The following is a 27,059-nucleotide window of genomic DNA, read 5'->3' as shown; positions in this document are numbered from 1 at the left end:
CTCCATGACGAGGAGGGAGTAGTTCACCCTCGGGGATGAGGGTATGTACCAGTATCTATGTGTTTGATCTCTCTCTCTCATGTTCTTGATTTGGCACGATCTTGATGTATCGCGAGCTTTGCTACTATAGTTGGATCTTATTATGTTTCTCCCCCTCTATCTCCTTGTGATGAATTGAGTTTTCCCTTTGAAGTTATCTTATCGGATTGAGTCTTTAAGGATTTGAGAACACTTGATGTATGTCTTGCGTGTGATACCTGTGGTGACAATGGGGTATTCTATGTATTCACTTGATGTATGTTTTGGTGTTCAACTTGCGGGTTCCATGACCTTGGGAATCTATGCATAGGGGTTGGCACACGTTTTCGTCTTGACTCTCCGGTAGAAACTTTGGGGCACTCTTTGAAGTTCTTTGTGTTGGTTGAATAGATGAATATGAGATTGTGCGATGCATATCGTATAATCATACCCGCAGATCCTTGAGGTGACATTGGAGTATCTAGGTGACATTAGTGTTTTGGTTGATTTGTGTCTTAAGGTGTTATTTTACTACGAACTCTAGGGCTGTTTGTGACACTTATAGGAATAGCCCAATGGATTGATCGGAAAGAATAACTTTGAGGTGGTTTCGTACTCTACAATAATCTCTTCGTTTGTTCTCCGCTATTATTGACTTTGGAGTGACTCTTTGTTGCATGTTGAGGGATAGTTATATTATCTAATTATGTTATTATTGTTGAGAGAATTTGCACTAGTGAAAGTATGAACCCTAGGCCTTGTTTCGAAGCATTGCAATACCGTTTGTGCTCACTTTTATCATTAGATACCTTCCTGTTTTTATATTTTTCAGATTACAAAAACCTATATCTACCATCCATATTGCACTTGTATCACCATCTCTTCGCCAAACTAGTGCACTTATACAATTTACCATTGTATTGGGTGTGTTGGGGACACAAGAGACTCTTTGTTATTTGGTTGCAGGATTGTTTGAGAGAGACCATCTTCATCCTACGCCTCCCACTGATTGATAAACCTTAGGTCATCCACTTGGGGGAAATTTGCTACTATCCTACAAACCTCTGCAATTGGAGGCCCAACAACGTATACAAGAAGAAGGTTGTGTAGTAGACATCATGCACATGCCCGCTTAATTTATACATATGCAAACGTATGCGCATGCAGTTTCCACTGAATCTTGTTAGTCATTGAAGTTGAAGAAGGAACAGTTGAAGTACTGGACTCACTACCTAAGAAACCTACTGACTACACAATCCTGAAGGGGATAGTCGACAGCTAATTTCAATCATTCTTGAACTATGTGTCTGAAGGAAATATGCCCTAGAGGCAATAATAAAGTTATTATTTATTTCCTTATATCATGATAAATGTTTATTATTCATGCTAGAATTGTATTAACTGAAAACATGATACATGTGTGAATACATAGACAAACAAAGTGTCACTAGTATGCCTCTACTTGACTAGCTCGTTGATCAAAGATGGTTATGTTTCCTAACCATAGACATGAGTTGTCATTTGATTAACGGGATCACATCATTAGGAGAATGATGTGATTGACTTGACCCATTCCGTTAGCTTAGCACTTGATTGTTTAGTTTGTTGCTATTGCTTTCTTCATAACTTATATATGTTCCTATGACTATGAGATTATGCAACTCCTGTTTACCGGAGGAACACTTTGTGTGCTACCAAACGTCACAACGTAACTGGGTGATTATAAAGGTGCTCTACAGGTGTCTCCGAAGGTACTTGTTGGGTTGGCATATTTCGAGATTAGGATTTGTCACTCTGATTGTCGGAGAGGTATCTCTGGGCCCTCTCGGTAATGCACATCACTCAAGCCTTGCAAGCATTGCAACTAATAAGTTAGTTGCGGGATGTTGTATTACGGAACGAGTAAAGAGACTTACCAGTAACGAGATTGAACTAGGTATTGAGATACCGACGATCGAATCTCAGGCAAGTAACATACCGATGACAAAGGGAACAACGTATGTTGTTATGCGGTCTGACCGATAAAGATCTTCATAGAATTTGTAGGAGCCAATATGAGCATCCAGGTTCCGCTATTGGTTATTGACCGGAGACGTGTCTCGGTCATGTCTACATAGTTCTCGAACCCGTAGGGTCCGCACGCTAAAAGTTCGGTGACGATTGTAATTAGGGTTTTTGTGTTTTGATGTACCGAAGGTTGTTCGGAGTCCCGGATGTGATCACGGACATGACGAGGAGTCTCAAAATGGTCGAGACATAAAGATTGATATATTGGAAGCCTATATTTGGATATCAGAAACATTCCGGGTGAAATCAGGATTTTACTGGAGTACCGGGGGGTTAGCGGAACCCCCCCCCCCCGGGGGTTATTGGGCCTACATGGGCCATAAGGGAGAAGAGGAGGGCCGGCCAGGGCAGGCCGCATGCCCCCTCCCCCCTAGTCCGAATAGGACAAGGAAAGGGGGGTGGCGCCCCCCTTTCCTCTTTCTCCCTTCCTCCTTTTCCAACAAGGCAAGAGGGGGGAGTCCTACTCCCGGTTGGAGTAGGACTACTCCAGGCGCACCCATAGGGTCGGCCGCACCTCCCCCTCTCCCTCCTTTATATACTGAGGCAAGGGGGCACCCCATGACACACAAGTTGATCCTCGTGATCGTTCCTTAGCCGTGTGTGGTGCCCCCTTTGACCATATTCCACCTCGGTCATATCGTAGCGGTGCTTAGGCGAAGCCCTGCGTCGGTAGAACATCATCACCGTCATCACGCCGTCGTGCTGATGAAACTCTCCCTCAACATTTTGCTGGATCGGAGCTCGAGGGACGTCACCGAGTTGAACGTGTGCAGAACTCGGAGGTGCCATACGTTCGGTACTTGGATCGGTCTGATCGGGAAGACGTACGACTAATTCCTCTACGTTGTGTCAACGCTTCCGTTGCCGGTCTACGAAGGTACGTAGACCACTCTCCACTCTCGTTGCTATGCATCACCATGATCTTGCGTGTGCGTAGGAATTTTTTTGAAATTACTACGTTCCCCAACAGTGGCATCCGAGCCAGGTTTTATGCGTTGATGTTATGCACGCGTAGAACACAAGTGAGTTGTGGGCGATATAAGTCATACTGCTTACCAGCATGTCATACTTTGGTTCGGCGGTATTGTTGGATGAAGCGGCCCAGACCGACATTATGCGTACGCTTACGCGAGACTGCTTCTACCGACGTGCTTTGCACACAGGTGGCTGGCGGGTGTTAGTTTCTCCAACTTTAGTTGAACCAAGTGTGGCTACACCCGGTCCTTGCGAAGGTTAAAACAGCACGAACTTGACAAACTATCGTTGTGGTTTTGATGTGTAGGTAAGAACGGTTCTTGCTAAGCCCGTAGCAGCCACGTAAAACTTGCAACAACAAAGTAGAGGACGTCTAACTTGTTTTTGCAGGGCATGTTGTGATGTGATATGGTCAAGACATGATGCTAAATTTTATTGTATGAGATGATCATGTTTTGTAACCGAGTTATCGGCAACTGACAGGAGCCATATAGTTGTCGCTTTATTGTATGCAATGCAATTGCGTTGTAATGCTTTACTTTATCACTAAGCGGTAGCGATAGTCGTGGAAGCATAAGATTGACGAGACGACAATGATGCTACGATGATGATCAAAGTGTCGCGCCGGTGACGATGGTGATCATGATGGTGCTTCAAAGATGGAGATCACAAGCACAAGATGATGATGGCCATATCATATCACTTATATTGATTGCATGTGATGTTTATCTTTTATGCATCTTATCTTGCTTTGATTGACGGTAGCATTATAAGATGATCCCTCACTAAATTATCAAAGTATAAGTGTTCTCCCTGAGTATGCACCATTGTGAAAGTTCTTCGTGCTGAGACACCACATGATGATCGGGTGTGATAGGCTCTATGTTCAAATACAACGGGTGCAAAATAGTTGCACACGCGGAATACTCAGGTTTAACTTGACGAGCCTAGCATATAACAGATATGGCCTCGGAACATGGAGACCAAAAGGTCGAGCGTGAATCATATAGTAGATATGATCAACATATTGATGTTCACCATTGATACTACTCCATCTCACGTGATGATCGGACATGGTTTAGTTGATTTGGATCACGTGATCACTTAGAGGATTAGAGGGATATCTTTCTAAGTGGGAGTTCTTAAGTAATATGATTAGTTGAACTTAAATTTATCATGAACTTAGTACCTGATAGTATCTTGCTTGTCTATGTTTAATTGTAGATAGATGGCTCGTGCTGTTGTTCCGTTGAATTTTAATGCGTTCCTTGAGAAAGCAAAGTTGAAAGATGATGGTAGCAATTACACGGACTGGGTCCGTAACTTGAGGATTATCCTCATTGCTGCACAGAAGAATTACGTCCTGGAAGCACCGCTAAGTGCCAAGCCTGCTGCAGGAGCAACACCAGATGTTATGAACGTCTGGCAGAGCAAAGCTGATGACTACTCGATAGTTCAGTGTGCCATGCTTTACGGCTTAGAACCGGGTCTTCAACGACGTTTTGAACGTCATGGAGCATATGAGAAGTTCCAGGAGTTGAAGTTAATATTTCAAGCAAATGCCCGGATTGAGAGATATGAAGTCTCCAATAAGTTCTATAGCTACAAGATGGAGGAGAATAGTTCTGTCAGTGAACATATACTCAAAATGTCTGGGTATCATAATCACTTGACTCAACTGGGGGTTAATCTTCCTGTTGATAGTGTCATTGACAGACTTCTTCAATCACTGCCACCAAGCTACAGAAGCTTCGTGATGAACTATAATATGCAAGGGATGAATAAGACTATTCCTGAGCTCTTCGCGATGCTAAAAGCCACGGAGGTAGAAATCAAGAAGGAGCATCAAGTGTTGATGGTCAATAAGACCACCAGTTTCAAGAAAAAGGGCAAAGGGAAGAAGAAAGGGAACTTCAAGAAGAATAGCAAACAAGTTGCTGCTCAGGAGAAGAGACCCAAGTCTGGACCTAAGCCTGAGACAGAGTGCTTCTACTGCAAGCAGACTGGTCACTGGAAGCGGAACTACCCCAAGTATTTGGCGGATAAGAAGGATGGCAAAGTGAATAAAGGTATATGTGATATACATGTTACTGATGTGTACCTTACTAATGCTCGCAGTAGCACCGGGGTATTTGATATTGGTTCTGTTGCTAACATTTGCAACTAGAAACAGGGGCTACGGATTAAGCGAAGATTGGCTAAGGATGAGGTGACGATGCGTGTGGGAAATGGTTCCAAAGTCGATGTGATCGCGGTCGGCACGCTACCTCTACATATACCTTCGGGATTAGTATTAGACCTAAATAATTGTTATTTGGTGCCAGCGTTGAGCATGAACATTATATCTGGATCTTATTTGATGTGAGACGGTTATTCATTTAAATCAGAGAATAATGGTTGTTCTATTTATATGAGTAATATCTTTTATGGTCATGCACCCTTGAAGAGTGGTCTATTTTTGATGAATCTCGATAGTAGTGATACACATATTCATAATGTTGAAATCAAAAGATGCAGAGTTGATAATGATAGTGCAACTTATTTGTGGCACTGTCGTTTAGGTCATGTCGGTGTAAAGCGCATGAAGAAACTCCATACTGATGGACTTTTGGAACCACTTGATTATGAATCACTTGGTACTTGCGAACCGTGCCTCATGGGTAAGATGACTAAAACGCCGTTCTCCGGTACTATGGAGAGAGCAACAGATTTGTTGGAAATCATACATACAGATATATGTGGTCCAATGAATGTTGAGGCTCGTGGCGGATATCGTTATTTTCTCACCTTCACAGATGATTTAAGCAGATATGGGTATATCTACTTAATGAAACATAAGTCTGAAACATTTAAAAAGTTCAAAGAATTTAAGAGTGAAGTTGAAAATCATCGTAACAAGAAAATAAAGTTTCTATGATCTGATCGTGGAGGAGAATATTTGAGTTACGAGTTTGGTCTACATTTGAAACAATGCGGAATAGTTTCGCAACTCACGCCACCCGGAACACCACAGCGTAATGGTGTGTCCGAACGTCGAAATTGTACTTTATTAGATATGGTGCGATCTATGATATCTCTTACTGATTTACCATTATTGTTTTGGGGTTATGCTTTAGAGACGGCTGCATTCACGTTAAATAAGACACCATCGAAATCCGTTGAGACGACGCCTTATGAACTGTGGTTTGGCAAGAAACCAAAGTTGTCGTTTTTGAAAGTTTGGGGCTGCGATGCTTATGTGAAAAAGCTTCAACCTGATAAGCTCGAACCCAAATCAGAGAAATGTGTCTTCATAGGATACCCAAAGGAGACTGTTGGGTACATCTTCTATCACAGATCCGAAGGCAAGACTTTTGTTGCTAAATTCGAAGTTTTTCTAGAGAAGGAGTTTCTCTCGAAAGAAGTGAGTAGGAGAAAAGTAGAACTTGATGAGGTAACTGTACCTGCTCCCTTATTGGAAAGTAGTACATCACAGAAACCGGTTTCTGTGACACCTACACCAATTAGTGAGGAAGCTAATGATAATGATCATGAAACTTCAGATCAAGTTACTACCGAACCTCGTAGATCAACCAGAGTAAGATCCGCACCAGAGTGGTACGATAATCCTGTTCTGGAAGTCATGCTACTAGATCATGATGAACCTACGAACTATGAAGAAGCGATGGTGAGCCCAGATTCCGCAAAATGGCTAGAAGCCATGAAATCTGAGATGGGATCCATGTATGAGAACAAAGTGTGGACTTTGGTTGACTTGCCCGTTGATCGGCAAGCAATTGAGAATAAATGGATCTTCAAGAAGAAGACTGACGCTGACGGTAATGTTACTGTCTACAAAGCTCGACTTATTGCAAAAGGTTTTCGACAAGTTCAAGGGATTGACTACGATGAGACCTTCTCACCCGTAGCGATGCTTAAGTCTATCCGAATCATGTTAGCAATTGCCGCATTTTATGATTATGAAATTTGGCAAATGGATGTCAAAACTGCATTCCTGAATGGATTTCTGGAAGAAGAGTTGTATATGATGCAACCAAAAGGTTTTGTCGATCCAAAGGGAGCTAACAAAGTGTGCAAGCTCCAGCGATCCATTTATGGACTGGTGCAAGCCTCTTGGAGTTGGAATATACGCTTTGATAGTGTGATCAAAGCATTTGGTTTTGTACAGACTTTTGGAGAAGCCTGTATTTACAAGAAAGTGAGTGGGAGCTCTGTAGCATTTCTGATATTATATGTGGATGACATATTATTGATTGGAAATGATATAGAATTTCTGGATAGCATAAAGGGATACTTGAATAAGAGTTTTTCAATGAAAGACCACGGTGAAGCTGCTTACATATTGGGCATTAAGATCTATAGAGATAGATCAAGACGCTTAATTGGACTTTCACAAAGCACATACCTTGACAAAGTTCTGAACAAGTTCAAAATGGATCAAGGAAAGAAAGGGTTCTTGCCTGTGTTACAAGGTGTGAAGTTGAGTAAGACTCAATGTCCGACCACCGCAGAAGATAGAGAGAAAATGAAAGATGTTCCCTATGCTTCAGTCATAGGCTCTATCATGTATGCAATGTTGTGTACCAGACCTGATGTGTGCCTTGCTATAAGTCTAGCAGGGAGGTACCAAAGTAATCCAGGAGTGGATCACTGGACAGCGGTCAAGAACATCCTAAAATACCTGAAAAAGGACTAAGGATATGTTTCTCGTATATGGAGGTGACAAAGAGCTCATCGTAAATGGTTACGTTCATGCAAGCTTTGACACTGATCCGGACAATTCTAAATCACAAACCGGATACGTGTTTTTACTGAACGGTGGAGCTGTCAGTTGGTGCAGTTCTAAACAAAGCGTCATGGCGGGATCTACATGTGAAGCGGAGTACATAGCTGCTTCGGAAGCAGCAAATGAAGGAGTCTGGATGAAGGAGTTCATATCCGATCAAGGTGTCATACCTAGTGCATCGGGTCCAATGAAAATCTTTTGTGACAATACTGGTGCAATTGCCTTGGTGAAGGAATCCAAATTTCACAAGAGAACCAAGCACATCAAGAGACGCTTCAATTCCATTCGGGATTTAGTCCAAGTGGGAGACATAGAAATTTGCAAGATACATACGGATCTGAATGTTGCAGACCCGCTGACTAAGCCTCTTCCACGAGCAAAACATGATCAGCACCAAGGCTCCATGGGTGTTAGAATCATTACTGTGTAATCTAGATTATTGACTCTAGTGCAAGTGGGAGACTGAAGGAAATATGCCCTAGAGGCAATAATAAAGTTATTATTTATTTCCTTATATCATGATAAATGTTTATTATTCATGCTAGAATTGTATTAACCAGAAACATAATACATGTGTGAATACATAGACAAACAAAGTGTCACTAGTATGCCTCTACTTGACTAGCTCGTTGATCAAAGATGGTTATGTTTCCTAACCATAGACATGAGTTGTCATTTGATTAACGGGATCACATCGTTAGGAGAATGATGTGATTGACTTGACCCATTCCGTTAGCTTAGCACTTGATCGTTTAGTTTGTTGCTATTGCCCTCTTCATAACTTATACATGTTCCTATGACTATGAGATTATGAAACTCCTGTTTACCGGAGGAACACTTTGTGTGCTACCAAACGTCACAACGTAATTGGGTGATTATAAAGGTGCTCTACAGGTGTCTCCGAAGGTACTTGTTGGGTTGGCATATTTCGAGATTAGGATTTGTCACTCTGATTGTCGGAGAGGTATCTCTGGGCCCTCTCGGTAATGCACATCACTCAAGCCTTGCAAGCATTGCAACTAATAAGTTAGTTGCGGGATGATGTATTACGGAACGAGTAAAGAGACTTGCCGGTAACGAGATTGAACTAGGTATTGAGATACCGACGATCGAATCTCGGGCAAGTAACATACCGATGACAAAGGGAACAACGTATGTTGTTATGCGGTCTGACCGATAAAGATCTTCGTAGAATATGTAGGAGCCAATATGAGCATCCAGGTTCTGCTATTGGTTATTAACCGGAGACGTGTCTCGGTCATGTCTACATAGTTCTCGAACCCGTAGGGTCCGCACGCTTAAAGTTCGGTGACGATCGTAATTAGGGTTTTTGTGTTTTGTTGTACCGAAGGTTGTTCGGAGTCCTGGATGTGATCACAGACATGACGAGGAGTCTCTAAATGGTCGAGACATAAAGATTGATATATTGGAAGCCTATATTTGGATATCAGAAACATTCTGGGTGAAATCGGGATTTTACCGGAGTACCGGGGGGTTACCGGAACCCCCCCGTGGGTTATTGGGCCTACATGGGCCATAAGGGAGAAGAGGAGGGCCGGCCAGGGTAGGCCACACGCCCCCTCCCCCCCCCTAGTCCGAATAGGACAACGAAGGGGGGGGGTGGCGCCCCCCTTTCCTCTTTCTCCCTTCCTCCTTCCTTTTCCAACAAGGCAAGAGGGGGGAGTCCTACTCCCGGTTGGAGTAGGACTCCTCCAGGCGCACCCATAGGGCCGGCCGCACCTCCCCCTCTCCCTCCTTTATATACTGAGGCAAGGGGGCACCCCATGACACACAAGTTGATCCTCGTGATCGTTCCTTAGCCGTGTGTGGTGCCCCCTTCCACCATATTCCACCTCGGTCATATCATAGTGGTGCTTAGGCGAAGCCCTACGTCGGTAGAACATCATCACCGTCATCACGTCGTCGTGCTGACGAAACTCTCCCTCAACGTTTTGCTGGATCGGAGCTCGAGGGACGTCACCGAGTTGAACGTGTGCAGAACTCGAAGGTGCCGTACGTTCGGTACTTGGATCGGTCGGATCGGGAAGACGTACGACTACTTCCTATACGTTGTGTCAACGCTTCCATTGCCGGTCTACGAGGGTACGTAGACAACACTCTCCACTCTCGTTGCTATGCATCACCATGATCTTGCATGTGCGTAGGAATTTTTTTGAAATTACTACGTTCCCCAACAGTGTCGGCCTCTTTAGTTCGTCATTTCCTGATATCAACTAATTAATTACTCCTTTATTCATTTTCTTTGCCGGCGGGTAGGATTTGGCAAAAGTTCATCAATACGGTTCCAGGCGAATGGAAATAAAAGTTGCATTTATTTCGACCCAGGGTAAGTAATTAAGTATGGTACCAGCTAGCTACCATATCTTTAACTCTAGTTTCAATATCATTAATTATCATGCTTGATTAATTATTATCTGATTGATTTATATTCTCATAAAGGCCATGAAGTAGGCGTCAGGGACTGATTTATGTGCATACTATGTTTGCGAGAACATTCGTATGATGGCGTCCAAAAAGATCAAATCTGATAGACAACTGTGGGTACGTTTGCCAGAACACTACTCACAATTTTTACATCATTATCGATATCTAATCACACAACTAATACATGGATATTGATCTCCTTAAAAGTTCAATGAGGTGAGGGATAAGCTCCTACCAACGGATCGCGTAGGAGTAATTCAAGAGGAAATAGCGGGATTTTTGCTCGACCAGGTCATAAATCCCAAAGGAGAATACCAATACCCGTTACCGCAGTAATGCCTCCATGTAGGAGAAATTATATATATATACCAATATATATATACATGTGTATGTGTGAATGGTGGTGCGAGACATTCGATAATATATATGATCGGTTCTACGAGAAATTCTATTTATATATATGCATAATGTGTATAATATATAGTATCGTAAAATACCAGCAAATGAAAAAGAATTAAATGAAAAACACAAAATTAAAAGAAAAAGAAATCATGAACTCAAAACCCCCCAAACCTTTTAGTACCGGTTGGTGTTACCAACCGGTACTAAAGGTCTCCCCGCCCTTGGTGCTGGCTCGTGCCACGTGGTGGCCCTTTAGTGGCAGTTCGTGTTGAACCGGTATTAAAGGGGGGACCTTTAGTCCCCGTCCTTTAGTGTCGATTACAGAACCGACAATAAAGGGCCTTACGAACCGGTGATACAACCCGGTTCTGCACTAGTGTACGAGATACGCCGGATATAGAACCGACATTGGTGCTTTCATTGAGAGCCTGCTGGGTGATCGTCGCGGATCGATGGGATGATCAAGTGATATTTTTACAGTAGGATGATCAGGTGATATTTTCCTTGCAAGTAACCGTGAAGGGATTGACAACCTCTTTATCGCGTTGGGCGCAAGTATTTGTTTGTTTGTGTAGGTGCAATCATTGGTGACTTGTGTGTTTCTCCTACTCGATTGATACCTTGGTTCTCAACCGCAAGAAATACTTATTTTTACTTTGCTGCATCACCCTTTTCTCTTCAAGAAAAAACCAACGCAAGCTCAAAAAATAGTAGTTCCCCTAACAGATCTTGTATGAGAAAAGAGAGATTGGGTCGGTACATTACTACTCCCTCCGTTCCTAAATATTTGTTTTTCTAGACATTTCAAATGACTACTACATACGGATGTATATAGACATATTTTAAAGTGTAGATTCACTCATTTTGCTCCGTATGTAGTCACTCGTTGAAATGACTAGAAAGACAAGTATTTAGAAGCGGAGGGAGTATATGCGTGCATGTGAAGGACAGTGACGTGGGTGGGACCTCCACCGTGTTTGGTTTGATATTCGTTTCGTATAGGAAAAGAATGAGGAGAAACATGTGGCCCATGCGCCGATCTTCAAGCATTCAACAATGATAGATTTCTTATCGGTACGCACTTTTTTACCGGTAAAAATTACTTCACGTTCACGGACAGAATGGGTTGTGCTCGATTCCCTTCAAGTTTCTTTTAGTTTCATTTACTTATAAAGATTAAAACAATTGCCATTAAAATGGTTGCATGCCATACATCGATGCAAAGGCTAGAGGCATTTGTGGCCCTTCGGAAAAAAAAAACAGTGATGGTATCATTCATGGCAAGGACTGCTAGACTCTTAATAGAAGTAATTTCCCTGCGGAGAATTACTTTTATCGGGATCGTTCATTTTACGCCCGCAGCATCTTTTATAGAAGTAATTTTCTTCTTTTTAATGAAAAGACAACGCTCCTGACGGTTGCTCCTTGAAAGGATTAAATCAAAAGACAATCTGCCTTACAAAGTTGTGGAACAACACTAAACATGGTTGCATGCATACATCGATGCAAAGGCCAAATGCATTTTTGGCTCTTATCAAAGAGAAAACAATGATGACATCATTCATGGCAAGGACTGCTAGACCCTCTCAGCTTGTCTCAGCTTGTCAGTTCAATTCTACTACTACTAGCTAGCTAGTTACTCGAACGGTCGAACCTTCTAGTCAGAAGGAATGAATTGCCCTGATTTATGTGCAGGCCTTGCCTTCCATTTATACTCAGGCAGGGTACAAGATACAATCCAATTAGGATTTATCTACAACAACCTAACTTGATCATTATTTATACAGCACACAAGCTGATCCTAACAACCTAGGGCTAGGCTATAGACTCGTTTAACACTTCTTTACCTTGGCGCTACCTCCGTCACGGTGTGCGAAGCAACGACCATGGACGTGGAGTGGATGTCCTTGTTGTCCCGGAGGACGTAGCCCGGCGGCGTGATCTCTTTCTCCCTCAACCGGACATCCTCCCTCTCCAGCATCTCCAGCACCCGCGGCATCGACGGCCGCCGCAGCGGCGTCGCCTGCGTGCACAGCAGCGCCACCTTCATGTACCTCACAGCCTCCTCCTCATTGCAGCCGTCTTCCATCGCCGGGTCGATCATGTCCCTGAGGTTGGCCGCCTCGTAGAGCTCCCACACCCTCTCCACCAGCACCTTGTCCCCCTCGTCGGATAAATGGAAGCTCCTGGAGCTGCTCTTGCCGGTGACGGTCTCCAGCAGCAGCACCCCGAAGCTGTAGACGTCGGCCTTCTTGGTGAGATGGCCGTACAGCGCGTACTCCGGCGCGAGGTACCCCGCGGTCCCCGCGACGCGGGTGCTGACGTGCGTGGCGGCGTCCGGGAAGAGCTTGGCGAGGCCGAAGTCGCCGATCTTGGCGCCGTAGCCGGCGTCGAGGAGGACGTTGCTGGCCTTGATGTCCCTGTGCACGATGGGGCCGGATGCCATCTCCTCGTGCAGGAACGCCAGGCCCCTAGCGACGCCGACGCAGACGCCGCGCCTGATCGCCCAGGTGAGCCTGGAGGGGTCGCCGGCGGAGGCGAGGAGGGCGCCGTGGAGGCTGCCGTTGGGGAGGAGCTCGTAGACGAGGATGCGGTGGCGGCCCTCCACGCAGCAGCCCAGCAGGGACACCAGGCTGGGGTGCTTCACGTTGGCGATGACGTCGATCTCGGTGAGGAACTCCCTGGTGCCCTGCCGGGAGTGCGCGGACAGCACCTTGACCGCCACGTCGCCGCTGCCGTCCCGCAGCGCGCCCTTGTAGACGGCGCCGAAGCCGCCTCGCCCGATGTGGTTGCTCCGGTGGAAGTTGTTGGTCGCCGACCGCAGCTCCGCGTAGGAGAAGAGCTTGATCTTCTTCTCAGATGACAGTCCTGAAGCCAAAGGTTAGTCAATTCCATGAATGGCAAGTAACGTGAGGAATGGGAAACTGTTGCTTACTGCCCATGGAACGGGAGTAGAGATCGGAGGCGTGTTTCTCTTCCTTGTTGGAGACGCGGAAGCAGCAAGAGCAACAAGGCATGGCGACTCGATCATATAATACACACAGCACCAGAGAGAGTTCCTTCCTAGCTCCTGTATGGAGGAGAAGAAGCCGGTGATGGCGAGTGATCAGACACGGAGGAGAAGAAGAAGCTGGTTGAATTGCCGCATCAGGAAAAGTCGGATGTAATAATAATATGAAGCTCTCTTCCACGACCGGCCGGCCGAGACGGAGAGTGACAGAAAATGACGCCTAGCTAGGACTAGGCGTGCTTTTAGGAGGCGTTGTGTATGAACGGGGGCAGCATTCAGCAGCCTGCTATGACATATTTTGCTTTGATAGCACTAGTGTGCACTAGATTAAATGGTGGCGCGCGACGTTGACACGCAGGTAATTTCCATTTCAGATGGCCGACATATAGTCAGTTGACCTGCACACACATGTAGATAATTTGCAGTGTAGAGTAGATTTCAGATGAATCATTAGACGGCCGGTCCACTCCAATCTCCCTCATCCATCATCCGCAAAAACAAAAAACAAAAGCAAAAAAATCTCCCTCATCCATCTAAACCCACCAGACCCCTTGGGTTTGAAAGAGTTAAGTTATTACTTCGGGTAGTCTCACTAACGATATTTTGTTCTAGTCTCTGTTGACCACCAGCACGTTTTCTCACATAGCAGCCACACGAGACACGACACGACTACTTGTACCACCTAGTATTTGGTTTCCAACCCCATTCGGTTGCTTTACACCAGTGCTCACATCACCATGATGATCGCATTTCATCATTGCTAGACTTCCGTTGTACTACTACCTAGCATTGATATAGGTTGAACCGTTTCTCTTTTTTTTTTTTGCGGGATATAGGTTGAACCGTCAGTCATGGAGCAACATCCACCATCCATCTGGTATCCGATTGCCATCCCCATCCCCATCACAAAGAAACTTCATCGACACTACTAGTAGTAGAGGTCTTTGCCACCGTAGCCAGGCATGCCTTCATTCCACCTAACAGCGCAGTTAATTAATAGTAGTAGTATATAGTGCGTATTATTATGGTCAAAGCCATTCACCCAACCAGCTGCCTCTGGTAACCCTACACTACTAAAGTCGATCAATGCCGAGAAGCTGGGTCGAATCAAGGGCCCTGCGTGAGCCTCTGCAGCTGGCTCGTGTCGCCCAGCGTCTCCATGAGCAGCGGGGGAGCGTACTGCGCCTCCCCGTCGTGCTCCTCCGCGTCCTGGCAGAAGGACAGGATTATCGTCTCCACCGACGTCTCCACCACCCCAAAGAAGAGCTGCGCCACCACGTACCCAAGCGCCCAGCACAGCTGACAACCAAAATGTACACATATGTCATGCCGGAGCTAAGTTAAGTTCAGTTATGCATGCATCTAGGACGGATAGGTGAGTGCGGTTTTCGGCCGTATTTCGAAAGGACACCGCTTGCTTACCAGCACGGGGAAGAGCGGGGACGATATCTTGTTGTGAGCAGACCTGTACTTGTGGGTGTCCAGCATGAGGAACGCGAACAGCGCGCTGGACAGGCTCACGCACAGCTTTCCGAGGTAGAGGATCACGTCCCCGATGACGTTCACCTTACCGATGCGCAGTATGTTGTTCATTATCAGCCCGGTCGCGAGCTCGGAGGCTTTGCAGAACCCTTTCCCTGTAACGGCAATCTTCACCGGCAGTTCGCGGTGTCAAGAAACCGATTTGTATCGGCGCAATTCTCATCAAAGCCACACAAGACAGTTGTAACAAGTACAGCGAGGAGGACTGTTGGTACTTACCACGATATAAGCATTCCGGTTCACTGACTTGATGGTCCAGTCTATGCAGCCCAAGCAGCAGTGAGATGAGGATGACACTGTCTTCCCCAAGCGGCTTTCACCAGTTGAATCAACCCCCTTCAGCCTACGGCGGAGCGATTTAAGTATACACCGCACCCACTCCACGCTGGATACGATCAGTGAACCTAGAGCCACAGATCCAAGGCTGTAGCGCAGCAAACGCTTCACGGAGGACACCACGGTATGAAATGGTATGTCATGCTGCAAAACAACAATGTGCCACACAATCAGTCGGATGGAAAACACTGCCTTCCAATGTTAAAACATGACAATTAACTGGAGTTATTTGCCAGTCTAAGGTTCGTGTGCGGTGCTTACCGATATTTCACCACGCGCCCAGTAGTATGAAGCAACTGATCCAGCAATTACGGTCGAAGAGCATGCGATGAAGAATTGTGTTGCCCAGTAACAGCCAAACAGGTGGAAAAGAATCGCAATTCCAATATGAGGGGTGTAATGGACACTGTACCCGCAACAGCTGTCACAATTTACTTTTCCCAGCTTGAGATCAAATGAGCAGCACTCTGCATTGCAATCATTTTGTAGAACTTGACCAGAGCTGAAAAGATACAGTGTCGCCGCAAACCAGAACATATAGATGATAGCAAGGGCGAAGTATGGTACGACCGGAAAGATGATGAGTGCATGGACTTCACCAATGACCTTTGCAGCCACCTACATACAGTTCATCCTGATGAGCGCTCAGAAAATACAAGCAAGAAATAGACAACACACATAAGCTAGCACCCATGCTTTTGCAAAATGCGAGCTGTAATCCCGCACAGCTTATTGCGGGAAACGGTGTGCATGTGAAGCTAGTGGATTCAGCACCATACGCACCTTTAGGACGGTTGTGGATGTCGCTATCAGTATACGCCGAACAAGAGCTATTGAAGTCAGGAAAGCAATGATCATTACCACTGTCATCAATACAGCAGCAGCATGAAGGTGGTTTATTTCCTGGTGAAGAGATGAATCATGGGATAACGAAAAGTGTAGCAAAGATAGTGTTAAAAATAATAACAACAGGAGGTACAAGCATACCCGTCCACCTATGCTGACATATGGATCACTTGGACCAATCACAACAGTTAAGGGATCATTGCCAATCCAGCCAGCTGAGTACATAAAATATTCCAAACATATGAGATTACGTATAAGATGATGTCTCCTGATAAATATCACATGACGCCACTTTGCTACCTATAACAGTTTGTGGTACTTATATTTAGAAGTTGGGTAAGCATCCTACCTTTTATATAGAAGAACATCGTGACTGATACTACAAGGGCATTGAAAAGGATCACTGTTATCCATGGCATACCAGCAACAAAATATCGGATCATCGCTAACCATATCAAAGATAGGAAAAGAGGGAGTAATCCCCCACAAACGATTAACACAGGCCAAGACTTCCCAATATCTGCAACATATCTCTGCAAAATAAGAAAAAAAATATTAGTTCCAAGAATCTACATATACACAAGCAAGCATGTACATAGCTCTCAATGTTTTTTGCAGGAGCATATCTGTCAAATTGAATCTAACAAATGTAACCGAGTAATATCAATCACATGAGGCTGCTACTTTGTTTTAGCAATACATGCGGCTGATAGTGTTTCTTTACTGACGGAACATTTAATGTCGTGTAACTTGCAGTGAAATAATGTTGACCCATAGAAGAAAAGCATGCTTTAACTATATATGGACAGACATTTTGGATAAGAACTTAGGAAGAATATATTTCTTGTGAAACAGATAAATGGACCGATAGTGCAAGTAGTACTGAGACAAACCTTTAAGACAGAAGATTTATAGTTGATGCTATTGTGAATTGTCTTGTCTATTAGCATGTTCTCATCAATGCTAACACCACCCATCTGCTGCCAATGCTTCAGAGAAACATTGGATGGCCTTGCAATAAACTGGCAGCTCCAGTAGACTGCAGTGACAGAAAGAGATCAAAATTAGCGCATGTACTTCACGTTCTCACAAATTGGCAGGATCTTGCTGAGTATCAGAGGACTTGATATTCAATTATTCATGCGAGACTTACCATTTATACTCGGAAATATGATGGGGTAACACGGACCCTGCAACTGAAGAGAACTGTTCCTCATATCTGGTGTGAGATACTCGAAGTAATCATAGTCCCTGTCGATCCAATCATCGACAGAGAGCCGTATGTCGCCTTCCGGATAATCACAAACAAAGTTCAGCCCATCTTCCGCAGGATAGGGGCATTCCATCAGGCAGATGGCCTTAGCATCAGCTAGATCATTTGTGCTATTTTTGAGCCCACTTTGGTACACCTGGTTGGGGTTCACCCAGTAACGAACATCCAGCTCACTCAAATCTGGGTCACCGTGCTTGCTGCCACATATGTTCCCTTTGTAGTCCAGTCCGTAAGTCAGCCTGCATGATCAGAGCAGAGAAAAACCAAATATAGATGTCTTCACCAACAAAGACCACTATAAATTCCAAAAACAATGAACAGCGGCACACGAAATGTTTGTAACGAACGACGTTCTATTCATCTTCCACCCTGTATAATCACCCCTTCCTTTGTGGGGACCTCATGTTCGTAGGAGCACCCAACTACAGCAACAAATCTCTGCATCTCCTTAAATGGGTTGCAAAGATAAATAAATTGTGAAGGAGGGCAATGAAGGCAACAGACCATTTTAAGCATCACTTATTACTTGATGAGTGTCAACAATTGGAGGAGAAAATGTAAGCAAGGATTCATCACCTTATTTGGCTAAACCGACAATCCTACAGTTAGTGAGACTAGGGGTTCATTGCATCCAGTGGAGGAAAGCTCCACAATAGGCAACAAGCACTTCATTTGCATTTCCCACAAGCTATTTCTACTGTTAGTTGGAGGTAGTAAACATCAAAAGTGACTAAGGAGCAAAAAGTGGAAGAGCAGGAGACAAGTTTTAGCCCCTAGGCTGTACCCATCCTCGAAAGATCTAATCTAAATATGCGAGAAATTGGCAAATGTGGCAGACCTTCACCGACGGAATCCACCCAAAAAGGCAAAATTAATCGCAGCTAGGCGGGCACCGACAGCGGCGGAAAAATAAATGCAGAAGAAAAAAGGGAAGGTGGGGAATGGAGCGACCTGAGCGGGCTGCCCTGGTTGAACCCGAAGCTGGAGTTGACAATCATGGCGACCCAGAAGGCGGCGAAGAGGGCGAGGAACGGCAGGTCCCGGCACTTGCGGTCGTGGCGAATGATGCCGGCTGCGGCGTCGTCTCCTCCTTTTCCTCCCCCGGCGCCGGCACCGGAGGCGTCGCGGCCGAGGGGCCCCCGCATTATGCCCTTGCCGCAGCTCAGCTCTTCTGAATTGGAGTAGGTCGCCGGCTCGCCGCCTCCTCCTTCCTCCTCGGGTGGTCACAGGTGAAAGGAGCGAGGGGGGGAAAGTGCTGCTGCCGCTTGCTAGCTTCCGCCTCACTGCGACTGGCCTGCCACAGTGCCACTGCCAGTGATATCGCAACTCGAAAGCGGATTCGGGTTTTACGTAACCTCGCGGCGGAAAGCGGTGGCATCACGGTTTACGTGAATGAGGTGGGAAAGCGGTGGGGCCGTGCGCTGCGTCACGTGAAGTCGTGACGGCTCCCCGCCGTCCGCCGCTTCTGCAGTCCAGACCAGATCGCCCTCCGCCGCGAAGCGATGGTGAAGGCGGTCGTCGCCGACGAGGCGCGCATCAAGGCCTTCGAGGACGCCGTCGCCTCCTCTGGCGTCCTTCGATCGCAGGTGGCTTCCCTTCCTCGTCGTGCTCGTCCTATGGCATCTCAGGCAGGGGCAGGCCGCCGTCGCCGTGCCGTGGAGGTTTGGTTTGATTTGGTTTCATCGGTTCTTCCGCGTGCAGGTGGGGCTGGTGGTCGGGAAGCTCAGCGCCTCCTCCGACCGCGCACTCGTCTACTCCCTGCTCCCCACGCCGCCCACCGATGCCGGCGAGCCCGCTTGCTCCCTCCGGGCCGCCGCCCCCTCAGCTGGCAAGGCCAAGCCCAAGGGCGGGAAAGGTGGTGCAGGGGCTTCTAACGACGCGCCGCCGACGCTCCAGTTCGATGTCGACTGGGTCGCCGAACACGCCCGACAGGTCCAATGTCCAGCCCTCACTTGTTACAGTCGACAAACCTCGGACGATACTAATATCTTCAGCTGTAGATAACAGTTGAACATTTTTTTATCATTAGTACTCTCCTGTAGGTTTCAGACCTTAATGTGGCAGTCCCAACAATTTCTGTCCAGTTCGAGTTGCTTGCTCAATTACATTGAAAATTCGGCCATATTTGATTCTTTTGCTCAAGATCATACTACGGTAGCACAACTGTATTTGGTCATGTCAACTCGGAATAACTACATATTTGATAATACTGGTGAATCTTCTTACGGTCTGCAGGTGTCGAGGATGCTCCTTGGAGGAATGAGTGTCATGGGTATCTATATATGGTCTTCTGAAGGCTCCTTCAAAGCTACTCCTTCTGCTGTTTTATCACAGGTACCAACATTTGGCCTGCTGTTTCATCACAGGTGCCAATAATGTCCTGAATAGTGGCACTAGTGTTGTAAACTTGCTCATACACGGGTTTGCTATTTGGAATTGAGGATATGTATACAAATTTATATGTTAACAAAACAAGTTTCTGAGAAGATATAATGGAACTCAAGTTCCAGTTTTTGTCCATAGCACCATAGAATGGAGAGGATTTTACCAAGTTAGGCTTGGTGAATGCTACGTATTAGATGTTCCATTCCATGTTATATACTTTGTGGTGAGAACAAAAATAGAAAACAATGCTAGAAAATGATCAACGCCTGTTTAATAAAATAGATATCCTCATGTTGGCCTATCACTTTTATCTTTCAAATGAAGCTTGGCCATTAACCAACCTGATTTACCGACCTATTTCTGTTATCTTTCTGTACCTGGCCCTTCTACCGCCTAGGTTTTGTGGTCTTTGCTTAAAGAATTTTGGCATAATATCAACTTGAACAAACGGGAAGGCTACCTTTACCTTGTAAACTGCCTTTCACAATGCCATAATGACCTTATTATTTAGAACACTGAGTACCAACTTCTTTTTTGATTCATTTGTTGAATTCTGGGGTGGGGGCACATTCTGCTGGCATTTGTTTTAGGATCTTTTGCCATTGTTGTCTGATCTTTTAGTGATGACCTGTTGAATTTTTTTTCTCTGTACTACCCTACTAGGACATTTTCATTGTACAGATTATCGACTGATGTTATTTCCCAGGTTATCAGAGTGGTTTCTCAGTCAGTTCCCTGGTACGGCAGTGACTTTGATGAGAGGCTGCTCCTTCATCTCTCTTACAGCCCAAGAAGGTGCGTATTATTTTTACTCTAGTACTTTGGTTTCCTTCCCCCTCCCCCGATAAATCAATGTATCATAATCTTCTTAGCACATTGATCACGCTGGACCTGCCGAACTTGGATTTCGACAACTCTTATTTGTTTTTTCTTGCTTGTTTAACATTGATTGTCCTAATTTCTGTATGTCAATAAATGGTATTGCCCTTGGAAATCTGTCGTGCTCAGATACTGTTAATACACTGATAGGTTATAACGTAATTTTGATGTGTTACAGGTGGGCCTGTCGCATATGTGAGATGGCATCAGGAAGTCTAAGGCCGTGTGACTTCAAATATAGCAAATTATTAGCTTCGCTTCAAACTTTCAGATGCACATACAATTTTGAGACGAGGTACTTGCAATGCTGCCTGATACTAGTAGCTAAGCAATCCTTGTGTCATTTATGTCTCAAAGTCAGAAGGGGTGTCATTTTAAGTTAACTAGATTTTTATTAAATATATTAAAATACAGAAACAAGCCTTCCCCGGACCCTGCGCAAGCAGGAGCTACGTGCTCCAAGCTGCCCCTTTTTGTTATTAAAATTATAAAATACAGAAACGACCAACTGTGCTTACCAGTTACCAGTCATAGTCGCATGTGCTGTAGGCTGTAGCAAATCCATGAATTTCATGTTCCGCATTCTGGACTGATTACTTACAATACGTACTTCCATAGATTGACAGTTGTTCAAGCTGAGCCTTTTAAGAAAGTTATTTCGAAGACAATCAGTCATCTCACAAAGGAAGTGCAGAATGCCAAAGCCTTAATTGATGGAGATCTGGTAAATTAGAACCACTTAACCTTTGTTTCAGTTGAATAAGCACAACGAATTCCAAGCTATTTCATGGTGTAATGTCTAATCTTGTTTGTGTTTAACACCCACTTATTACTCTTAATATTTTCAACTAGTTTTTGGATGATATGACCATCACTTCAGAGGGCCCACACGAAGTCGATTTGCTTGTACCTTTCAAGAACAATTTGCCTGCCGGAGGTGCTCAGCTAACGCTGTTTCTGTTGTATTGTATGGTTGATTTCTCTTGATATAACTATGTGAGCCTAATAGTTAGTGCTTACACTAAAGAATGCAGTTTAGAGGGGGTTGCTGGGTTGCTTCTCTTTGCTGGATCTGTCAGTGCGTTGGCATACTTAGGCCCAAAAGAATCTATTTCGGAAGCTATATCTGATCTGAAGGTATTAATGAGATAAAATTTCCACTGTTATTGGCTTATCTCTGTGCCTTGTATTATTTTCCTTGTTACCTATGTAGTCTCCATTTTGTTATAATAGCTTCACATACAACTGTGCAAGCCACGAGCTTGGAGCCAAACCACCAATTTTATACTAAATATCAATTGAAGTAAAAAGAGCTTACAATATTGAAAATGTGAACAGGCATTTTGGTTGGCATTTCTGTACTGACTTGGGAATTTTGAACCCTTTGTTTAACTATATATAGCATGATTATCTGGTGTCTGTAATGTAGAACTGTAGATTTTTTTTGTTTTGATTTTCTAGTGATGGTGCTTTTCATTTGTACTGAATTTATTAGCAAGTTGGCACTATCGTCTTATTGCCCCTCATTAGTTGAATTGACTCTCCAAAGAGTTAAACATGATAAATCTATCCTGAATGGTTTATTTATTGCCATTTTTATAAATGCAGTCATTTTAACTTGTTGTTAAATTTGTGCAAGCATATTTTAATGGTTAGCAAACTAATAGTATTTTATGCTGCCTTTCTACCTATCCTACTCCGTATTAAGGTGGACATCATTGCGAGCCTACGAAGCAGATTAGATATCATCCTTGATGAGGCAGATGATGACTCTACAACTAATGATATGGAGAATTCAGCATCTCAGAAGGTTACCCAAGTTAATTTTCATGAGCTGAGGTATTTCTTATCTTCTAGGAATATTTTTGTATTGAATAGAATGATAAGTACACCCACCATATTTTACCTCTAGCCTACCCCAACTTGTTTGGGACTAAAGGCTTTGTTGTTGTTGATAAAAGAACCCTAAACCCTCCTTTGCTAATGTTTCTACATCGTATTAAACTGCAGACAGTTTTTACCCTCTGATTGTAAGGGGAAAACAAATATGTCACATTTCTTTATTTCTTTGGAGCATGTCTGTGATGCTTTTTTTTGTCTACGCAACTGATCACATCCTTTTCTTTTTGCAAACAGAGAACCTTATAGTTTCTCATTCCCTAGAAGGATTCTGATTCCTTGGTTAGCTGGCTCCTATATTTGTGACTACTTGCAACAATCAGAAACGACAAAGGTGCTTATGTTCTCTCCTAGCTATATAGTCTGGATGCAAGCCCAAAATACAATATGTTTGACTTGACGTGCCCTTGTATGTGCACGTTACCTGCAGGATGCAATGGAGCGTTGCAAGGAAGTGATATCACTGGAAACAGAAGTAGAGAACTCAATCCTAGAACCAGAAACCGCAGCATCTACTGCCACACTAGAATCGTTTTGGGATGTGGTGCCTGGAGCTTCATCACGTGCTCGTGCAGGGCCTGGTCCGAAAGATGAGCGCCCTGAACAGGCGACGGGTTCGGGGAGAACACAAGGCAACAGTTTCAGCATCCTAGCTGCCTTGTTTGTGCTCCTGGTTGCTCTTCTAGTTGGATTTATGTTTGCGTTCCCTGCCAATTCGAAAACCTGAGTAATTCATGCTGCATCAGCCGAACCAAGATGTTGACATGTTTTGTGTATCTTATATTTTGTCCAAACCTCAGCTGTGGATGTGAAAAGTGTAGAGTTTCTTTCGTCGTGAACAGTTTGTAGGTGCTGCACATACATGAACATGATCCATCCTTTTCGATGACAGGGACAATTGTGTGGAGTATTTTTGAGTGATGCAAGCCCTGCCGTCGTCTTCATTGTTTGGTCATTGAGATGTGTGATGCTAGGCTAGGCTCACCCACAGCATTTGATGATCGTGCAGAGACGAATAACTCACTCTCTTTTCCAGTTTGCGCCCACTAAATTATGAGAAAAGGCATCTGGCCTGTGACCAGATGGACGGCTAGTACTCAATCTTTCTCCTGTTTCGGCATCGGATGTCTTCTCTGTTGGATTAATCATTTGTGCTGATGCTTTACTAGACAAGTGAGTGTTGGCCTTGGGGAGTAGGCATCTGACTGAAGACAATAGATAGAAGTCAACCAAAACAGACAACTATGTTTCTCAGGTTGGGCTTGATTTTGACACCACAAAATATCTCTGTCCGCAGCATACAAATTTATACATTTGCTACCATGAGGAAGACGCCATTAAACTAGAGCAAGCAAGCAGTATTTTGTGATACATCAACCGGTAGCTTGCTTATAGATGCATGCAGGCAGCCAGACGTTTGACTCTGGCAGGAGTAAATTGCAGGGAAGTATCACACTTGGGACAGTTGTAATGGGTTAGTATCACTATTAAGATTTTTTGCAAGTCAATACCAAGTTTGAGGCTAGTCGTTGCAATACGGGCTAAGTGGCGTATAATGTTGTATTAACGCTGTATCTGACAACCCGGCCCCACCAGTCAGTTGACAAGCCGGCGAACCGGCTCGGTCGGTCTACCTGGTCGAACCCAACTCACTCACTCGCCACGAACCCTAGCCCTCGCCTCGCTCGAGCTCTCGCCCGCTGATTTGCCGCCGACCGCCGCGCATTCCCCCGCCGCCACCGCGCCATGGTTCACAAGGATGAGAGCAGCGACAACTACTCCAGCCTGCAGTACATGAACTCCTCCGACGACATCATGTTGTACCGGGTGAGTGGTGTAGCTAGGGTTAGGGTTAGGGTTCCTGCTTTGGGGGTTTGATCTTTGATTTGGGAGGGTTTGGTTCATTTTGCTCCTGTAGATCCCTGTCAGCATTGAAGACCAAGACTACATGGGCATTGAGACTGGAACCATTGTTCCCTGCCAGCACCATGGGCTGCCATGTGAGAGGCGTGTAGCCTTTGAGGGATTTGAGATGGGCAGGAGGTTCTTAGCCTGTCCTCTGAAAGTAAGATTCTGCACTTTCTATGTTCTGTGTGTTAAAATGAGTTGGTAGTAGCCCCGCAGTATTTTTATTTGGTAGTAGTTTGGTCCAAGTTAGATTATGTTCTTGTGATTGCCATTCTTTATCCAATTACTAGTACTGATGCACTGATGCTGGTCATTGGAGTAGGCATCTATTAATTTAATATGTGGCCAAGAGCTTAGTTTCCAGTGCACAGCATTGTTTAAGCTTTGATCCTGATAGTTTAGTGCTTTATGAGTGCTTTATAGTTGCTGTACTTTTTGTTATGATTAAAAAATGTGGCTATGTGATTTGGTTGCAGTGCACATGTTGTGATGTTCTTCAGTTAGTTAGTTCTGTTGTTCTTTAGTTCTTTACTTAAGACCATATTCTTTAATTGTAATATTTAGTGTAGTTGTGATGTTCTTTACAATCATATCCTTTAACAAATATAGGTGCTGGATATACTGCAGGAAGGTCAGAACTGTGGTTCTGTTGAATGGGTTGACCCAGAGTGGCCTCCTACAATGCAGAATGCATTGTTGGAGCTATGGGAAATGTATCAAGACAGTAGGAGTGATAGGAGGAAGGATAACCTGGAGAGTTCACTCACTATTCACCATTTGACAGAAGAAAAAAATAAACTGGAGGCCAACTATGACAAATTAGTTGAAGATGTTCATCAACTGCTGAATGCCCAAGAAGATAGGGTGCTGGATTTCAGATATTTGCAGTCTAAGATGGAGAGTGCAGAGGGGAGGAAAGCTGAGGTGACCAACTCAGTTGTCTAAGATATGAGGACAAATATGGAGAAGAAAGATGCAGAGATATTCAAGCTGCAAGAGAAGTATGCAGTCCTTATGAACCTGACAAAAGCCCAAGGCACTGTCATCAGGAACATGAAGTTCAACCATTTAAAAGAGAAGGAAGTGCATAGTGCAGCCATGAGAAACTTAAAGTTCCAGGTTGAAGAACTAACTAAGTCTGTGGAGAAGCTCACCCAAGAGAATCTGAAGCTGAAGCAGGTTGATGAACTCACTAAGTCTCATGAAGAGCTCACCCAAGAGAATCTGAAGCTAAAGGATCACATTGGTGATCTGAAAAGGGACATGATAAGCTCATCCAAGAGAATCTCCAGTTGAAAGGTCACATGGGTGATCTGAAAAAGGGACATGACAAGCTCAGTAAAGATAGGGCTCAGCTCAAGCTTCAGATTGCTGATCTGTTGAAGGCAGAGGAGAAGAACAAGCAGAAGATGAAGGGGGTCCAGGCCATCTTGGATGAATGAACGAGATGAAGAGGCTGCTTAGCTGACCTTTTGTGAAGTAGTATCCATGGATCTGTTCTGTATGTGTGGTTGGATCTTTTAGTTTGAATTATGGTTCTGTAAGAATCTATTAAGTATGTTGAACTCCAGTTTGAATTATGGGTCTGTTAGAAGTTATGAACTATGTTGAACTCCAGTATGTTGTTGTAAGAATCTATTATGGTTATGTTCTGTGTGGATCTTTTAGTTGGAATTATCTTGCTTTCATAGATGCTTCATAGAATGGTGAAGTTAAGAAGTTTTATCATATTTGTTTCATGGATGTAGTTAGATATATAGATAGAATGGAAAAGTTATATTGGGTTCCAAGTATTTTGTTCACATAGAGTCATTGCTATGTGAACCGGTACACTGCTAGAGGCATTCACATAGAGTCATATTTTGTTCTAAGTATTGAGTTGTAATTCTTGAGTTGTAAGTAAAAATAAGTGTGATGATCATCATTATTAGAGCATTGTTCCATTGAGGAAAGGATGATGGAGACTATGATTCCCCCACAAGTCGGGATGAGACTCCGGAAAAAAAATAAAAAAAAGGAGAAAAGAGGCCAAAAGAAAAAAAGAAAGAAGGCCCAAATAAAAAAAATGAGAGAAAAAGAGAGAAGGGACAATGTTACTATCCTTTTTCCACACTTGTGCTTCAAAGTAGCACCATGATCTTCATGATAGAGAGTCTCCTATGTTGTCACTTTCATAAACTAGTGGGAATTTTACATTATAGAACTTGGCTTGTATATTCCAATGATGACCTTCCTCAAATTGCCCTAGGTTTTCGTGAGCAAGCAGGTTGGATGCACACCCACTTAGT

The 27,059-nt window shown here is 44.3% G+C and overlaps 3 protein-coding genes across 3 annotated transcripts; 1 reads left to right on the top strand and 2 right to left on the bottom strand.

The window, feature by feature from the left end:
- Nucleotides 1–12,361: 12,361 nt before the first annotated feature.
- Nucleotides 12,362–14,462, bottom strand: LOC125523385 (cold-responsive protein kinase 1-like). The gene is made up of 2 exons (XM_048688426.1): nt 13,629–14,462; nt 12,362–13,561 (listed from the first exon to the last, which is right to left on the bottom strand). The coding sequence occupies exons 1-2, from the start codon at nt 13,708–13,710 to the stop codon at nt 12,537–12,539; spliced, it is 1,107 nt and encodes a 368-aa protein (XP_048544383.1). The 5' UTR covers nt 13,711–14,462; the 3' UTR covers nt 12,362–12,536.
- Nucleotides 14,463–14,674: 212 nt separating this feature from the next.
- LOC125523383 (choline transporter protein 1-like) lies at nt 14,675–18,981 on the bottom strand. Its single transcript, XM_048688423.1, has 10 exons — nt 18,652–18,981; nt 17,581–17,939; nt 17,321–17,466; nt 16,777–16,960; nt 16,569–16,642; nt 16,365–16,484; nt 15,843–16,199; nt 15,465–15,725; nt 15,126–15,353; nt 14,675–15,002 (listed from the first exon to the last, which is right to left on the bottom strand). Exons 1-10 carry the CDS (start codon nt 18,843–18,845, stop codon nt 14,811–14,813), a joined length of 2,115 nt encoding a protein of 704 aa, XP_048544380.1. The 5' UTR covers nt 18,846–18,981; the 3' UTR covers nt 14,675–14,810.
- A 129-nt stretch (nt 18,982–19,110) lies between these two features.
- Nucleotides 19,111–23,807, top strand: LOC125523384 (protein odr-4 homolog). Its single transcript, XM_048688425.1, has 11 exons — nt 19,111–19,286; nt 19,402–19,632; nt 19,936–20,034; nt 20,792–20,880; nt 21,143–21,259; nt 21,583–21,688; nt 21,817–21,901; nt 21,992–22,101; nt 22,673–22,803; nt 23,101–23,197; nt 23,294–23,807. The coding sequence occupies exons 1-11, from the start codon at nt 19,203–19,205 to the stop codon at nt 23,588–23,590; spliced, it is 1,446 nt and encodes a 481-aa protein (XP_048544382.1). The 5' UTR covers nt 19,111–19,202; the 3' UTR covers nt 23,591–23,807.
- Nucleotides 23,808–27,059: the final 3,252 nt, after the last annotated feature.

The sequence above is a fragment of the Triticum urartu genome, chromosome 7, assembly GCF_003073215.2.
Source record: "Triticum urartu cultivar G1812 chromosome 7, Tu2.1, whole genome shotgun sequence".
In the NCBI taxonomy this organism is placed as follows: Eukaryota; Viridiplantae; Streptophyta; class Magnoliopsida; order Poales; family Poaceae; genus Triticum; species Triticum urartu.
The sequence above is the reverse complement of the archived record's forward strand: the minus strand, read 5'-3'. Positions and strand labels throughout refer to the sequence as shown.

What these genes read in the sequence shown, in the direction of transcription:
- LOC125523385 (XM_048688426.1), bottom strand. Translation starts at nt 13,710, where the DNA reads ATGCCTTGTTGCTCTTGCTGCTTCCGCGTCTCCAACAAGGAAGAGAAA. An exon ending in CTACTCCCGTTCCATGGGCA is followed by an intron (nt 13,562 to 13,628) that starts GTAAGCAACAGT and finishes CTTTGGCTTCAG; the next exon opens with GACTGTCATCTGAGAAGAAG.
- LOC125523383 (XM_048688423.1), bottom strand. Translation starts at nt 18,845, where the DNA reads ATGCGGGGGCCCCTCGGCCGCGACGCCTCCGGTGCCGGCGCCGGGGGA. An exon ending in AACCAGGGCAGCCCGCTCAG is followed by an intron (nt 17,940 to 18,651) that starts GTCGCTCCATTC and finishes CTGATCATGCAG; the next exon opens with GCTGACTTACGGACTGGACT. An exon ending in GGGCGCGTGGTGAAATATCG is followed by an intron (nt 15,726 to 15,842) that starts GTAAGCACCGCA and finishes GTTGTTTTGCAG; the next exon opens with CATGACATACCATTTCATAC.
- LOC125523384 (XM_048688425.1), top strand. Translation starts at nt 19,203, where the DNA reads ATGGTGAAGGCGGTCGTCGCCGACGAGGCGCGCATCAAGGCCTTCGAG. An exon ending in TCGCCGAACACGCCCGACAG is followed by an intron (nt 19,633 to 19,935) that starts GTCCAATGTCCA and finishes TACGGTCTGCAG; the next exon opens with GTGTCGAGGATGCTCCTTGG. An exon ending in CCTTAATTGATGGAGATCTG is followed by an intron (nt 21,689 to 21,816) that starts GTAAATTAGAAC and finishes ATTTTCAACTAG; the next exon opens with TTTTTGGATGATATGACCAT.